The sequence below is a fragment of the Oncorhynchus keta genome, chromosome 9 (genome assembly GCF_023373465.1).
Source record: "Oncorhynchus keta strain PuntledgeMale-10-30-2019 chromosome 9, Oket_V2, whole genome shotgun sequence".
Lineage (NCBI taxonomy): Eukaryota > Metazoa > Chordata > Actinopteri > Salmoniformes > Salmonidae > Oncorhynchus > Oncorhynchus keta.
In genome coordinates, this window is record NC_068429.1 from 43,609,037 (window position 1) to 43,627,043 (window position 18,007).

Sequence of the window (18,007 nt, forward strand, 5' to 3'; positions counted from 1 at the left end):
AGTCTATAGGAGATTTGCACACCTGCATTGTGCAGTATTTGGCCATTATTCTTACAACAACAAAAAAGCTCTGTCAAGATGTTAGGGATCATGGCTAGACAGCAGTTTTCAAGTCTTGCCATAGATTTTAAAGCAGATTTAAGTCAGAACTAACAGAACTAGCTTATTGTTAAGTCACTCCAGTGTATAATTGGCCTTGTGTTGTAGGTTATTATCCTGCTGAAAGGTGAATTCCTCTCCCAGTCTGTGGTGTGGTTTTCCTCTAGGATTTTGCTTGAGCTTAGTTCCATCCCATTTCTTTTTATCCTGAAAAACTCCCCAGTATTTGCCGATGTCAAGCATACCCATACCACGATGCAGCCACCACTATGCTTGAAAAAAAGGAGGCAGTTACTCAGTGATGTGTTGTATTGGAATTGCCCCTAACATAAGGCTTTGTATTTAGGCCAAAAAGTATATTCCTTTGCTTAGTTCTTTTGCAGTATTACTTTAGTGCCTTGTTGCATACAAGATGCATGTTTTGGAATAGATCTTATTTTCACGCTTTAGGTCATTATCGTGGAGTCTCTACAATGTTGTTGATCCATCATCAGTTGTCTCCCATCACAGCCATTGAACGCTGAAACTGTTTTAAAATAGTAACTCATAGTAACTTATTTAGCCAAATTTGACACCTGAATTAATTTAGGCTTGCCTAAACAAAGGGTGCTTAATACTTATGCAATGACTATATATATATTTTTAAAGTATTTTGTATAGATTGTTGACAAAAAAAAATGACAAATCAATTTTAATACCACTTTGTAACACAAACTCGGGCAAAAAAAGAAACGTCCTCCAACTGTCAACTGCGTTTTCAGCAAACCTAACGTGTAAATATTTGTAACATAACAAGATTCAACAACTGAGACATAAACTGAACAAGTTCCATAGACATGTGACTAACGTAAATGGAATAATGTGTCCCTGAACAAAGGGGGGTCAAAATCAAAAGTAACAGTCAGTATCTGGTGTGGCCACCAGCTGCATTAAGTACTGCAGTGCATCTCCGCCTCGTGGACTGCAACAGATTTGCCAGTTCTTGCTGTGAGATGTTACCCCACTCTTCCACCAAGGCACCTGCAAGTTTCCGGACATTTCTGGGGGGACTGGCCCTAGCCCTCACCCTCTGATTCAACAGGTTCCAGACGTGCTCAATGGGATTGAGATCTGGGCTCTTCACTGGCCATGACAGAACACTGACACTCCTGTCTTGCAGGAAATCAGGCACAGAACGAGCACTGTATGGCTGGTGGCATTGTCATGCTGGAGGGTCATGTCAGGATGAGCCTGCAGGAAGGGTACCATATGAGGGAGGAGGATGTCTTCCCTGTAATGCACAGTGTTGATATTGCATGCAATGACAACAAGCTCAGTCCGATGATGCTGTGACACACCACCCCCAGACCATAACGGACCCCCCACCTCCAAATTGACACCGCTCCAGAGTAGAGGCCTCGGTGTAACGCTCATTCCTTCGACGATAAACGCAAATCCGACCATCACTCCTGGTGAGACAAAACCGCGACTTGTCAGTGAAGAGCACTTTTTGCCAGTCCTGTCTGGTCCAGCGACGGTGGGTTTGGGCCCATAGGCGACATTGTTGCCGGTGATGTCTGGTAAGGACCAGCCTTACAACAGGCCTACAAGCCCTCAGTCCAGCCTCTCTCAGCCTATTGAAGACAGTCTGAGCACTGATGGAGGGATTGTGCGTTCCTGGTGTAACTCGGGCAGTTGTTGTTGCCATCCTGTACCTGTCCCACAGGTGTGATGTTCGGATGTACCGATCCTGTGCAGGTGTTGTTACACGTGGTCTGCCACTGCGAGGACAATCAGCTGTCCGTCCCGTCTCCCTGTAGCACTGTCTTGGGCGTCTCATAGTACGGACATTACGGGCAGCATGCCTTGCAGATGAGCTGGGACCCTGGGCATCTTTCTTTTGGTGTTTTTCCAGAGTCAATAGAAAGGCCTCTTTAGTATCCTAAGATTTCATAACTCTGACCTTAATTTCCTACCGTCTGTAAGCTGTTAGTGTCTTCAACCGTTCCACAGGTGCATGTTCATTAATTGTTTTTTGGTTCATTGAACAAGCATGGGAAACAGTGTTTAAACCCTTTACAGTGAAGATCTGAAGTTATTTGGACTTTTACAAAGTATCTTTGAAAGACAGGGTCCTGAAAAAGGGGTGTTTCTTTTTATAATGTGAAGAAATCCAAGGGGCCTGAATACTTTTGCAAGGCTCTGTAAGTTAGAACTCTATATGGTGTCTACTGGCCTATAACCAGCATCTATAACTGGTTAGAGTGACATCATTACAATGTCTTTCATGACTCCATTGGCAGGTCGTATACTGGTTGTATGGGGAAGACGTCTTTACCTGACCGTAATGTGCCAAATTATGCTATTATGCTGCTAGGTATGGTTTTTAGTGTTCGTCGTCTGTTTGCATTCAAAATGTGCAAAAAGAGGTGTGTAAAAAGCCCACTGTCTAAGTGTTATGTTACCATCATTGATCTACTTGAGTGTGAAGCTGCGTCACCAGGCCCAGGGTTGGTGTTAGTTTGTATGTCAGTGTTGCCATAAGTTGCCTTGTCTGGGCCAGAACATCCCTGTACCCTGAGACAGCTTGATGTACAAGTACACCCCCTGGATAGGTAGCTAGTCTATCGTTACCATAGATATACACTGAGTGTCCATGACATAGACTGACCAGGCGAATCCAGGTGAAAGCTATGACCCCTTATTGATGTCACGTGTTAAATCGACTTCAATTAGTGTAGGTGAAGTGGAGGAGACAGGTTAAAGAAGGATTTTTAAGCCTTGAGACAAATGAGTCATTGATTGTGTATGTGTGCCATTCAGGGGGAGAATGAGCAAGACAAAATATTTAAGTGCCTTTGAACGGGGTATGGTAGTAAGTGCCAAGCACACCTGTTAAAGTGTGTCAAGAACTGAATCGCTGCTGGGTTTTTCACGCTCAACTGTTTCCTATCTGTATCAAGAATGGTCCAACACCCAACATGACACAGCTGTGGGAAGCATTCGAGTCAACATTGGAGTCAACATGGGCCAGCGTCCCTGTGGAACACTTTCGACACCTTGTAGAGTCCACTAATTGAGGCTGTTCTGAGGGCACATGGGGGTGCAACTCAATATTAGGACGGTATTCCTAATGTTTTGTCCACTCAGTGTACATATTTTACTACATATATATTATACCATAATCTATAGCGTTGATATGCATCATTGGTTGTTTCCTCCTGTTCGGGGCGTGTAGCAGGTGTGTGAGTGTGCACCGGTGTGCGCGTTCGGCCTACCTCTTGTGTGGTGCGAGCAGCTGGTTTGTCCTGGTGGTTGGCCAGTATGAGGAAGGGCAGGGTACAGAGCTGGGGGTGCTGCAGGGCAGAGTGAAGCTCAGTTCGGGCCATCTCCAGATCCTCGTCTGTGGAGGCGCTGTCCAGGACAAACACCACCCCCTGGGAACCCTGGTAGTACCGCGACCAGTACTTTTTTATCGAGTCCGCTCCTGGAGACAGCGGCGAACAGGCAGTCAGACACAGACATGTACACATAGACACACAGCAATGCAGGCACACGTACACACACAGTTAGTACCTGCACAGTACTTGTAAATGGAGTCCACTCCTGGTGACGCACACATGGACAGTAAGGCACAAACACAGTACCAGTTCAAGTATCTCTTACTTTAATCAGCCCCTTCAAAAATGTATACAGGCCCCCTATACAAACTATACCAACACGCACACATATATATACTGTATTTATAGTGCATTCGGAAAAGTTTCAGACCCCTTAACTTGTTCCACATTTTGTTATGTTAAAGCCTTGATATAAATGTATTCATTTGTTTTTTCCTACCTTCATCAATCTATACACAATACCTCATAATGACAAAGCAAAAGCAGTTTAGACATTTTTGCCAAAAAATATATATATATAATAAAAATTACACAAGTATTCAGACCCTTAACACAGTACTTTTTTTGAAGCACCTTTGGCAGTTATTACAGCCTCGAGTCTTCTTGGGTATGACGCTACAAACTTGGCACATCTATATTAATCTCTGTAGATCCTCTCAAGCTCTGTCAGGTTGGATGGGGAGCTTCACTGCAGTCTGAGGTCCTGAGCACTCTGGAGCAGGTTTTCATCAAGGACCTCTCCGTACTTTGCTACGTTCATCTTTGCCTCAATCCTGACTAGTCTCCCAGTCCCTGCTGCTGAAAAACATCCCCACAGCATGATGCTGCCACCACCATGCTTCACTGTAGGGATGGTGCCAGGTTTCCTCCAGATGTGATGCTTGGCATTCAGGCCAAAGACTTCAATCTTGGTTTCATCAGTCCAGAGAATCTTGTTTCTCATGGTCTGAGAGTCTAGGTGCCTTTTGGCAAACTCCAAGCGGGCTGTCATGTGCCTTATACTGAGGAGTGGCTTCCGTATAGCCACTCTAACATAAAGGCCTGATTGGTGGAGTGCTGCAGAGATGGTTGTCCTTCTGTAAGGTTCTCCCCATCTCCACAGACGAACTCTGGAGCACTATCAGTGATCAATGCGTTCTCGGTCACCTCCCTGACCAAGGCCCTTCTTCCCTGATTGCTCAGTTTGGCCAGGAGTCCAGCTCTAGGAAGATTCTTGGTGGTTCCCAAACTTCTTCCATTTAAGAATGATGGCCACTGTGTTCTTGGGAACCTTCAATGCTGGAGACATTTTTTGTACCCTTTCCAGATCTGTGCCTCGACACAATCCTGTCTCAGAGCTCGACAGACAATTCCTTCCACCTCATGGCTTGGTTTTTGCTCTGACATGCACTGTCAACTGTGGGACCTTATATAGACAGGTGTGCCTTTCCAAATCATGTCCAATCAATTAAATTTACCACAGGTGGACTCCAAGTTGTAGAAACATCTCAAGGATGATCAATGGAAACAGGATGCACCTGCTCTTAATTTTGAGTCTCACAGCAAAGGGTCTGAATACTTGTGCAAATAAAAACCTGTTTTTCGCTTTGTCATTATGGGGTGTTGTGTTTAGATTGTTGAGGAAAAACCGAAAATGTAATCCATTGTAGAATAAGGCTGTAGCGTAACCAAAATGTGGAAAAAGTCAAGGGGTCTGAACACTTTCTGAAAGCACAGCACTGCACACACACGCTATTGGCCCTGGCTGCAGCATTCCTATCAAAGTTAACACACTGTCAAAAACCATTCAAATAGTTTATTTTAGTGCCCGTCACATTTTTCTGCAACTAAACTGGCTTTTCAACCTCATACTTCCAGAGGATCATTCCACCTAATTCAATTGTACGTTGATAATCCGGCAAATAAAAATGAATGCCTATGAGTAATGGAGACCTCCAGCAAGAAAGGGTAAAAATGCATCGAATTTCAACATCGTTTCAAATCGGAGCACGTCTGGAGTGCATTTTGCAAACGCTTCCACCCTCCTTTCATAAAATCTTTGCGGATATTGCATTATATATTCTTCAGACTTCAGGACTGCATGCCAACTTTTAGCCTTCTGCATTGCGCTGGGGGGGCCCGGTGGGGAAAACGACATGTCTGTCTAAATGAAGTGTGTTCAACACACAAAATCTGTGGCCCAATGACAACCTATTCCCTTTATAGTGCACTACTTTTGACCAGCGCCCAACAAGGGCCTGGTCAAAAGTAGTGCACTCTAAATAGAATAGTGTGCCAGTTGGGAGGCATCCCAAGATTCTCTTTAAAGCAGAAACAACTCAGAGTGCACATTAAAGCAGTTTCCTATGCTGGCCACTCTACAGCACAGTTCAAATGAACCTTCTTCTTTTACAATGAACATATGGTTCCTTTTCTGCACAGCAATTTGGGGGTACAAAAATGTGGCCACCAAGGCTCACAAGGCAGGGCATGGCTTTGGTTAGCATGAGTGACAGAGTGGTGGAATAGAACCAGGAACCCATAGGAAAAGGGTCAGTTGTGTCAGTTAAATTACTCTCCCTGAGTGTGGCTGGAAAAACAACCACTTATTTTTTTCTGAAATCTAAAGAGGAAGAGGAGGAGGAGGAAGCCATGGTTTAACTCTTCCATCTTTGGGGCTATAGTAAAAGTGGACCTGACTGCAATTTGACCACGCCCACCATCATCGCTAGTAACATAGGTTCCTCATCTCGGTGGCAGTCATTGGGGCATCAAATGGAGGAAACATTTCTGAAACAGGGAGGGACTACCTGGGCTTGTTTTCGTTTTCCATTGCAAACCACATTGAAACATTTCGTACAGAAAGGGCCCTAATGAACACGACCCAGGCTAGTTTACGGTGAAACGCCGCCCCTCGTTACAAGTGTTTACAGGCGATTAGCCTACTACGACCCTGTGGGAATCCATGAACAACTCTACCCCCAAACACTTGACCAATATGCCTGCTCTAAAATTAAGTAATATTGCGTGGCAGTAGTATTATGAGCTGAAACAGCTTACAGATTGACTATTAAGTTTCAAAACACCTCCAATAATTGTGTGAGGGGGATGCGGGTTAGAGGGGAGGAAGGAAGGAAGTTAAGTCTCAACCAGGCCATATTATCAAGGACTAATGTATTGCTCAAGAACAGATGCTAAAAAAATCTGCCAAGCATAAGAGCTAGGCTATCCATCACTATTGTGGCCCGGCCTGTTCAATTCTGCCTCCTCCTGGTTCTAGCTACAAAAACCAAAAGAGACTTCGGTGGTTGTGCTCCGAGGCTTTAGAGGAATTTACAACATGAATCTGGGGATGAATATCGAAACCAATGTTCAAACGTCATCCTGCTGAGTGATGTTTTACAGACTATTATAGCAACAAGTCTCCAGTCATTCCTGTAACAATGTAGGTTATTGCCTATTGTGTTTATCTCACTCTCTACTTAGATGTAGCTTTAGTGTAACAAAAACATGACCACAAGCCGGTTTACCAGAAAACATATTGTGTTACAATCACGTGTGACAGTAACAGAAACCACACTTTCCACAAAATGGCATTACATCATGCCTGGTTTCTGAGGAAAATAAAGAGTGTGAAATAAGTGGTTTCAGATGCCTGGGCTACACACTAACTGACTGACTGCTACACACTGGTCTACTCTAAACCGGAGCATCTGGGCATTCAGAGCATCTTCCCGGGGCGATCTGCCAACCGACCAGGTAGACGGGCTCGAACTCAATTCCATCTTTCAACGATTCCTCACATTCTAGTTCCTCACCTTGTTCTCAACCTTATTGCCGAAGGTCCAACCCACTGGGCACAGACGTCATCAATTCAACATCTAATTCCACGTTCGTTTTCGTTTTTAATTGAGTTGAAACGACGTGGAAACATCATTGAGTCAACCAGTGTGTTGCCCAGTGGGAAGGTCCCCCCCTTGTCACTTCTTCTCCAAAGCATTGTGGGGAAAGATGGGAGGAGATGATGGCGCATATTAAAATGGTCAACGACAAAACATATGCTCGACAAGGTGGGCAACATCAACAACAACAAAGTCAGCTAAATAGATTATACGGCATAAATAAAAAACATGTATTTGGGTGTAAATATTGACCTAATAGCATCACGTCGAAGTAAACTTGGAGTCACCAGCTGATATGGTACATTTAGGAACGTCACAGGATTATCGCATCGCCGATTTCGTGATGGGCATATGGCCTACTGTACACGGAGGGGTTTTTAACACACATCCAAAATAACAATAAGAGCTGGCTAAAATAACATACAGTAGCCTACATAAATGTTTTTTTTTTTTTTTTTTAAAGTAGATGTCCTCTCAATGTTTTCTTGCTCCCAAACGTGATCTTTGAATAACCTAGGCGCAAGCGAGCTCATATAAGACAGGTAAATTACCAAACCTGGCGCTGGACAAAAAGTGCCGCCAACTGCAAACGAGCACTGAAACTTAAGTGCAAACGTGCTTTTATATACACTAAATCATCACGCACAGAATTCATTTTATTCTCAACAAGTCATTTTGATGGAAACATACCTTGTGGGAAAATGTGCATATATTTTGTATACAGATTTTTTTAAAGAACCTATCCCATGAAAATCTGTTGCCAATTGGATGGAAACCTAGCTACAGACAGACAGGCAGACAGATGGACAGAGGAATCACACACACAGTATGGTGTCACCGTCCCATTGATGGGAAACTGGCTTTGAACTCCCATCTCATCTCTCATAAACACACACACACACACACACACACAGAGACACACACAGAGACGCACACAGAGACGCACACAGAGACGCACACAGAGACACACACAGAGACACACAGAGACACACAGAGACACACACACACACAGAGACACACAGAGACACACAGAGACACACAGAGACACACACACACACACACACACACACACACACACACACACACACAGACAAACCAAAAACATCCCAGCCAGGGGGCAGACGAACCAACAACACTAAAACCCGTAGCAGACAGACAAGACTAGTCATGGAGATAGAGAGAGAGAGAAACCCAAACAGAAACATTACCAGTACTGTTTGACCTGTTGACCTCCAAACACCCCACAGATAACCTAGAAAAACATTACAGTACTGTCTCCCGAACTACACCAGACACCCAATGATTCATTCTTTAGTGATGGACTAAATGACAAAATAGACAGTGCCGACGAAATGGCTAAAAGCAGCGGGTGCCGGGTGGCCATTCTATCTAACAACATCATCGGCCATTATTTTCTGTTCATTTACCGACAATTCTACATGTTGAATTACCACCATTGGTCGACGCCCAGCAGGTGATCTATTGCGCAAGGCCTGGCGTTCGTTATGGTGTGTCCTTAACATTTCAGCACACAAATGCTTTCTTCGAAACCTTGGTTTGGTCCCTAAAGAATAAGGGAGTAAGCCTAATACATTAAACTGATTAGAGGGTGCGGCGATCATTGTTTTTTTCCCCCCCAGGTTTACGGACTGTTACTCTGCACCTTGTCAACATTTTGGGGTGTGTGTCTCCAGCTTCTAACTGTAGGATGAGAGGCTGAATGTTCCCAACTTCAGGGTGCATCCCAAAATGGGTCCTGGTCAAAAGTAGTGCCCTAAATAAGGAATAGGGTGCCATTTGGGACACAGTTTCAGAGAACAGCAGCTAGGTGATCCCTGACTGGAAATAAGGGAGAGTCCCTGTCCACACCAATGATGTCATACAGCCCCCCCACCCACATCACAGAAAGGACTTACGCATTACTGCCTCTCTGACACAGTTGCACGCCCAGCGGGCGAGTGACATTTGAGGGGATGTGTTAGCTACTTCATTTGCGTGTTGTCTGTCTGACACGTTGCTTTCTGATGCAAAGATCATCAGTTGAGAGATAACTATGACTCATCTTCACAGAGGATGTGTGTCATTCGAGGCCTCAATAACATTTACTATCTCAGGGGATTCTAACATTTAGCTAGCAAAGGAAAAGTTCCTTAACATTGTTTTAGGACCTTTAGGGTTTCCTATATGTTTAGATTTTGCAGATATTCTTGGACTGTGCACAGCTAGGGTCATGTTCAGTTGGCACGGAATGGGAGTCAACTTTTTGTGAAACGGAGGAAGTCCCATTGACACTTGTCCAATAAGAAGACTCAATAAGTGCAACAACAAAAAATGTTTTGCCCACTGAACTACACAACTTGAGTACCCTGACAATGGGAACATTGTGTTCACATCATAATGGAAAATAGGTGAAAATAAATACCTCCGAGCTCTTTCACGTTCAGAATGGCATTCTGGAATGGAACAGCTTTGATGCTGAAACCTAGAAAGGAGAATTAAATGTAAAGCTTCACACAGGAAGACGTGGCAGACATTGCTTAAAAAGAGGCAAGAGAAAGTACATGTATAAGTGCTGGAAAATGCTCATATCGTGCTCTTTTCTGCAGGTAGGGAATAGGTCCCGAAAGCTCACCACTTAACTACTGACACTAAATTGATTCAATGCATAGGATACTTGACTGCTCTACTGCCAAAAAAAACTTTATGCAGAGTAAAGAGAACTGTACAAGGAGCATTTTTGGACTGTGATTTCATCAGGTGGAGTCGAACCTCACCCGTGGTTGGCCCAATGTTGTCTGTGGCTTCACTGCAGAGTCTTGACAGTAGGCTGGTCTTCCCAGAGCCTGTGAGTCCAATACACACCAGGTCATACTCTGGTCTGGGAGGGGGCTGTCCTTTACAGCACAGTGTCCTGAAACACTGGAGGTAGGAGGGAGAGGGGGACGGAGAGAGAGAAAGAGAGAGAAAAGAGGTGATCGAGAGCGGGGGAGAAGAGAAGGGACACAGAGTCAGAGGGACAGTCGTGAGAGGTGTGACGGGCAGCGCTAGTGTACAGCGAGTCTGTGATTTGGCGTTTGGACACTGCACCCACGTCACCCACTGATCGACTCTGTGACACTACTGACGTCTGCTCTGTCACTGAGCACGCCACTCGCCACTCTGGAGACGCCGGGCAGGATCACATCTGTTAACGCCATCTGTTTCCAGCCAAAGATACTGTAAGATTTGGAGAGGAAAAAACATTGTGTCCTCTCGCTCTCTCTCTCTCTCTCTCCGCTTTCATTTCCATTGAGATGTGCTCAGCCACACGACATGTCCTTTGAACTCACATAACCACTGTGATATAAGGAACCTTTGAGTCGTATATAGCCTATAGAATGCACACTACAGGCACCCTGTGCATAGTAAGAGTGGACACACTGATACTTGTGTAGGGGCCCAGGATGTTGTGAGTGAAGTAAACCTCAAGATGTGGTATGCAACATGGTCAAGGGACTGAGGGACTGCTACTCCGTCAACACGGAAGATCAAAGAGAAAGGGGGCCTCCTATTGAAATAGAAGCCAGGGACGCTGGCCACGGTCTCACGCACGCGCAGAGCATACACAGGGACAGTAAGGGCCCCGATAGAGGTGATGTCATGTTTCTTCCTACACAACAAGCAAATCGGCCTCCAGTCTCCGGTTTGTTCAGTATAAACAGATCCCAGGTCCCTCACCTTTCTCTGGGTGCTGATAAAGGACATGACATGGGTCAGACTCTGTAGATTTACTGTGGACTCTCCGCAGGGTTTCTCAGCAGACAACGCAGGTCAAACACAGAAACCCAAACCAGAAGTATGCTCTGCTCTGTAAAAAAACGGCAGCCCCACTGACCTCCTTTTTGCTCTACGAGATAAGACAAGGCAAACCTTTCATGATGCACAGATGCTGCACCAGATAAGCACGTGCATCACTGGTACATACCCACTTACAGACCTGCGTGTCTACCAGAGTCTGAAATAACAACTTAAAATGTATCATAACATAACATATACAGGAAAGGATTAAAAGGTAGGTCAGGTTGAAATTTTGAAAGTCTACATCAGTATATGATTGATAACAACACAGGGACAGTGTAATCAATGCTCCGTAACTGTTGGCTACCATTACAAGGGACGAGACTGCGCTCTGGTGGTGATTATAGGAACTGCTCCAACCTTCACTGAATATATGGGAGATTCTGTTTTGGGTAAAGGACCGTTCTCTGTCTGGTCTCCTCCATCCTCTCTCCTCCATAACCCGGAACCCTATAAGTGGTTGAGGAGTGTGTCAATTCGTTAGTAGGCTTATGGAAGAGAGTCGTCCCCATTATGAGCACTTGCAAACGTAAAATTTGGCAAATGGAGAACGACCGTTTCATTTCAAGTGCGTTTCCATTCACATCAACTCTCCGCGATTATCTTTGAGCTTTTTCAGGAGGCGAGGGAGGTCAGAGTGGAGGAGAGAGGGCGAAGGAGGTGAGCAAATCTAATTGATGAAAGGCCAAAAGCTCATTCTCTCACATCACTATTATGAGATATGGTCCAATTTGTAAGTCGCTCTGGATAAGAGCGTCTGCTAAATGACTTAAATGTAAATGTAAATATGGTTATGGCAGGACCAGTCTGGAACAGAATATCTAAAAGAAAAAAAAGAAAAATCTGAAAGAGATAGCAGGCTCATGTAGTATACATAAATATACCTAATCAAAAGGTTGAAAATAATACAATTTTCAGAAATACTAAAGAATGATGATCCTCAACTACCCCAAATAAAATGTTCCGCTTGTGAATTACACTGAACAAAAACGTACAGTGCTTTCGGAAAGTATTCAGACCCCTTGACTTTTCCCACATTTTGGTTACGCAGGTTTATTATACCATGGATTAAATTCATGTTTTTCCTCAACAATCTACACACAACACCCGATAATGACAAAGCGAAAACAGGTATTTATTTACATAAGTATTCAGACCCTTTGCTATGAGAGTCGAAATTGAGCTCAGGTGCATCCTGTTTCCATTGATCATCCTTGAGATGTTTCTACAATGTGCTTGGAGTCCACCTGTGGTCAATTCAATTGATTGGACATGATTTGGAAAGGCACACACACCTGTCTATATAAGGTCCCGCAGTTGACAGTGCATGTCAGAGCAAAAACAAAGGCATGAGGTCGAAACTGTCCGTAGAGCTCTGAGACAGGATTGTGTCAAGGCACAGATCTGGGGAAGGGTACCAAAACATGTCTGCAGCATTGAAGGTCCCCAAGAACACAAAGGCCTCCTTCATTCTTAAATGGAAGATGTTTGGAACCACCAAGTCTCTTCCTAGAGCTAGGCGCCCGACCAAACTGAGCAATCGGGAGAGAATGTCCTAGGTCAGGGTGGTGACCAAGAACCTGATGGTCATTCTGACAGAGCCCTAGAGTTCCTCTGTGGAGATGGGAGAACCTTCCAGGACAACCATCTCTGCAGCACTCCACCAATCAGGCCTTTGTGGTAGAGTGGCCAGACAGAAGCCACTCCTCAGTAAAAACGCACATGACAGCCCGCTTGGAGTTTGCCAAAAGGCACCGAAAGACTCCCAGACCATGAGAAACCAGATTCTCTGGTCTGATGAAATCAAGATTGAACTCTTTGGCCTGAATGCCAAGAGTCAGGTCTGGAGGAAACCTGGCATCATCCCTACGGTGAAGCATGGTGGTGGAAGAATCATGCTGTGGTGATGTTTTTCAGCGGCAGGGACTGGGAGACTAGTCAGGATCGAGGCAAAGATGAACAGAGTAAAGTACAGAAAGATCCTTGATGAAAACCTGCTCCAGAGCGTAACAGGATAATGACCCTAAGCACACAGCAAGGACAACACAGGAGTGGCTTCGGGACAAGTCTCTGAATGTCCTTGAGTGGACCAGCCAGAGCCCAGACTTGAATCCGAAAATCTCCGGAGAGATCTGAAGAAAATAGCTTTGCAGCAACGCTCCCCATTCAACCTGACAGAGCTTAAGAGTATCTGCAGAGAAAAATGGACGGAACTCCCGAAATACACAAGAACACTCAATGCTGTAATCGCTGCCAAAGTACTGAGTAAAGGGTCTGAATACTTATGTAAATGTAATCGTTTTTTTAATACATTTGCAAACATTTCTAAAAACCTGTTTTTGCTTCATCATTATGGGGTATTGTGTATTTAGTTTTTTTCTAATAAAACAATTTAATAGATTTTAGAATAAGGCTGTAACGTAACAAAATGTGGAAAAAGTCAAGGGGTCTGAATACTTTCCGAAGACAGCGTAAATGCAACAAATTAAAATATTTTACTGAGTTATATGAAGTAAGGATGGTGTTCTTTGGCTTGCAAATCTCCCCCTTTTTCCTTCAAACATAATGGTCATAATGGCCAAACAGTTCTATTTTTGTTTCATCAGACCAGAGGACATTTCTCCAAAAAGTGCGATCTTTGTCCCCATGTGCAGTTGTAAACCATAGTCTGGCTTTTTTTTAATGGCGGTTTTGGAGCAGTGGCTTCTTCCTTGCTGAGTGGACTTTCATGTTATGTCGATATAGGACTCGTTTAAACTGTGGACATAGATACTTTTGTCCCTGTTTCCTCCAGCATCTTCACAAGGTCCTTTGCTATTGTTCTGGGATTGATTTGCTCTTTTCGCATCAAGGAAAGAGTCTCCTTCCTGAGCGGTATGACGGCTGTGTGGTCCCATGGTGTTTATACTTGCATACTATTGTTTGTACAGATGAACATGGTACCTTCAGGCGTTTGGAAATTGCTCCCAAGGAAGAACCAGACTTGTGGAGGTTTACCATTTTTTTCCTGAGGTCTTGGCTGATTTCTTTAGATTTTCCCATGATGTCAAGCAAAGAGGCACTGAGTTTGAAGGTAGGCCTTGAAATACATCCACAGGTACACCTCCAAATGACTCAAATGACATCAATTAGCCTATCAGAAGCTTCTAAAGCCATGACATCATTTTCTGGAATTTTCCAAGCTGTTTAAAGGCACAGTCAACTTGGTATGTAAACCTCTGACCCACTGGAATTGTAAACCTCTGACCCACTGGAATTGTGATACAGTGAATTATAAATGAAATAATCTGTCTGTAAATAATTGTTGGAAAAATTACTTGAGTCATGCAAAAAGTAGATGTCCTAACTGACTTGCCAAAACTATAGTTTTGGTGTGACCAGATACTGTTGATTGTGGCCTGTGGAATGTTGTCCCCAGTCCTCTTCAATGGCTGTGCCAAGTTGCTGGATATTGGTGGGAAATGGAATACGCTGTCATATACGTTGCAGAGCAATGCATTATCATGCTGAAACATGAGGTGATGGCGGTGAATGAATGGCACGACAATGGGCCTCAGGACCTCATCACGATATCTCTGTCCATTCAAATTCCCCATCGATAAAATGCAAATTGTGTTCTTTGTCTGTAGCTTATGCTCGCCCATACCAGAACCACACCGCCACCATGGGGCACTCTGTTCGCAACGTTGACATCAGCAAACTGCTCGCGCACACGATGGCTGTCTGCCATCTACCCAGTACAGTTGAAACCGGGATTTAGCTGTGAAGAGGACAATTCTCCAGCGTGCCATTGGCCATTGAAGGTGAGCATTTGCCCACTGAAGTAGGTTACGATGCCAAACTGCAGTCAGGTTTAAGACCCTGGTGAGGATGGCGAGCACGCAGACGGGCTTCCCTGAGACCGTTTCTGACAGTTTCAGCTGAAATTATTCAGTTGTGCAAACCCACAATTTCATGAGCTGTCTGGTTGGCCGGTCTCAGAACATCCCGCAGGTGAATAAGCCGGTCATGGGCTGGCGTAGTTACATGTGGTCTGCGAATGTGAGGCTGGTTGGACGTACTGTCAAATTCTCTAAAACGATGGGGGGCGGCTTATGGTAGAGAATTTAACAGTCAATTTTCCGGCAACAGCTCCTCTGGTGGACATTACTGCAGTCAGTCCCTCAAAACTTGAGACATCTGTGGCATTGAGTTTTGTGACAAAACTGCACATCCTTTTGTTGTCCCCGGCACAAATAAGCTTTTTGTGTGTATTGAACATTTCAGGGATGTTTTATTTCAGCTCATGAAACATGGGACCAACATTTTACATGTTGTGTTTATATTTTAGTTCAGTGTAGTTTATTATTTCAACTCCAACACCAGGTGGCATGTGCCAGCAAGTTATTCCATTCCTGAGAATTTCAAGATCAGATGACAGAGCTCTAGCAGTCCTAAAAACTTGACTAGTGTGTTTGTAGTTGGGCTCCCGTGGGTTGTGGGGGTTTTAGGAGCATGAACAACAGGTTTAACCAGCTGATCAATAGCCAATGAGTCTTTCTATAAGAGGTGGTCAGGAGCAACAAGACACACCCACACTAACATAAACTGAGTGTACAAAACATTAGGAACATGCTTTTTCCATGACAGACTGACCAAGGTAATCCAGGTGAAAGATATTAGACAATTGAGTCATTGATTGTGTATGTGTGCCATTCAGAAGGTGAATGTGCAAGACAAAATATTTAAGTGCCTTTGAATGGTGTACGGTAGTAGGTGCCAGGCGTACCGGTTTGAGTGTGTCAAGAACTGCAACGCTGCTGGGTTTTTCACACTCAACACGCTCCTGTGTGTGTTAAGAATGGTCAAACACCGAAAAGGACATCCAGCCAATGTGGTTACCTAGGTAATGAACCACATGCATTGAGTCCACTGTACTACACAACAACAAAGACTGCCTTAATCGTGTAATAATAGACGTTGTGGAGGCTGCTTGCTGTGACCGGAGAGATTTCTCTGGCCTATTCTTTAGCCGACTCTGAAAATATCCCAGAAAGAAGGAAATTGAGGCGTGTGAGATTGCTTCCATGTCATCGGAGCGGATGACACCAGGCTTTGTTGAGGAAGCATTTTTACCTCCTCACTGACAGAAAACTGCTGCCTTGAGGACACACAGGGTCCAGGAAAGACTCACTTGCCAGACTCATGGCACGCCTACCCACTAAGTGTCAAAGGCATAATGGCTGTGGGAAAAGCCTGGTCCATGACAAACTTAGTAAAGTGTAGGTAGGGGCAAAGCCCTCTTCAAAACTTAACATCAAAATAGGCCAAGTGCTTAAAATCTTTTTAACAATTTTTTTTTATATATATCCTGTATGTTCCATAGACTGAAGCACAATCAACTGTAGGTAGGGACTGGGCCGAGCTCACTCTCCAACCCTTTACAATCAACATCAAAATAGGTCATAAAATCTTTTCAAACAATGACATTGCATTTTTTAAAGGGAAACTTCACAGCTAGACACAAGCTGGGGTGTTGTTCCAGTCTCCCTACATAATTATGAACGATGAGAGGAATGATGAGAGGACGTTTCAGACATTAATATGCACAATAGCTGTATTTTAGAATGTTCGTCCCGGGAGAGTTCAACCAATGATGTCATCGGTTGATTGAGATTGCTGTCTGATCTAAAAATGAATGGAGTCATGTTTTGTATACATTTTTGTGGCCTTTGTTGTCTCGCCGATCACGCGAGTAGATATGGCTGTCCTTGTTCAATAGAGCAATTGGATTTTTCACAATTGATGTTCCTATCTGCCAGGACATTGCAGGATATCTAGGTTGACTCATTTTCCCTGGCTTTGTAAAGACTACAGCCTGAAGGGAGCCATACATTCATGTTCCCACCCTCGAAGGCAGGCTTTTCAAAACGGGGGTTAAAAACTACCCATCCTATCCCATGCCCCCAAATTGCTGTAAACTTAAGAAAATCAGTGCCATGGCAACACAAACAATGTGAAGAATGGACTTTATTCTTCTGTTATTAAAATATTGACACCTTGTTAGTCAGCATCAACCTGACTGAATATAAGCGGCTGTGGGTCACATTCTCTGAATGTGGAAAATACCTTTGTCAGATATACACAATAACTGTAATGCCTCATCTGAGCATGTAAAGATTTGTGTTTGCTTTGTGTTGATAGTAAAGATAATAGGTAAAGAAGATGATCAAGGAGGGCAATTCCGGTAACAGAATGAGGCGGACTCATTTTTCACTATAAAAGTACGCCAAACAAAAACCATTGATTGCAAGTTAAACAAATCATACAATTCTATGAACAAGGACTACTTTTAAGAATTAAGACTGAAAGTTTAAAAAAAACACACAAAAAAACATATTATTTCAAAGAACAGTGCAGATGTAAAGTTTGGTAACATAATGACAGTAAAAGCTCCCTCAGTTTTCCAAAAACTCTTAAATATCTACTCTGAACTAGATGGTAATTTTACAAGTAAAGTTGTGGGGCTTGCTAAAGCTCTTTAAAATACATTTTGTGGTAGTGGAAGAAGTAAAACAAAAAGTTGTACTAATAATTATATTACTAGAATAGTAAAATCATTTCATATGCCCATCCCTAGTCAGCAGTGGTCTTTAGTTTATCAGTAGTAGTGGTCAGTGGTTGTGGTTAGTAGATGTCATTTGTAGTCAGTAGTTTGGTTGTGGTCAGAAGGTTAGGTCAGTGGTTGTGTGGTCACTAGGCATGTGGTCAGTAGTTATAGTGATTTAATGTGTGGTCAGTAGTTGTGTGGTCAGTAATTATGTGGTTGTG

The 18,007-nt window shown here is 43.8% G+C and overlaps 1 protein-coding gene across 2 annotated transcripts in view; it reads right to left on the reverse strand.

Moving 5' to 3' along the window:
• arl15b (ADP-ribosylation factor-like 15b) overlaps positions 1-18,007 on the reverse strand; it is a 72,056-nt gene that overhangs the window by 32,679 nt on the left and 21,370 nt on the right. For both annotated transcript variants that reach the window (XM_035776722.2, XM_035776723.2), the window contains 3 exons: positions 10,135-10,279; positions 9,783-9,842; positions 3,357-3,565 (listed from right to left, as the gene is read on the reverse strand). In XM_035776722.2, the coding sequence (XP_035632615.1) occupies positions 3,357-3,565; positions 9,783-9,842; positions 10,135-10,279 (414 nt within the window). The remainder of the gene's footprint in view (positions 1-3,356; positions 3,566-9,782; positions 9,843-10,134; positions 10,280-18,007) is intronic.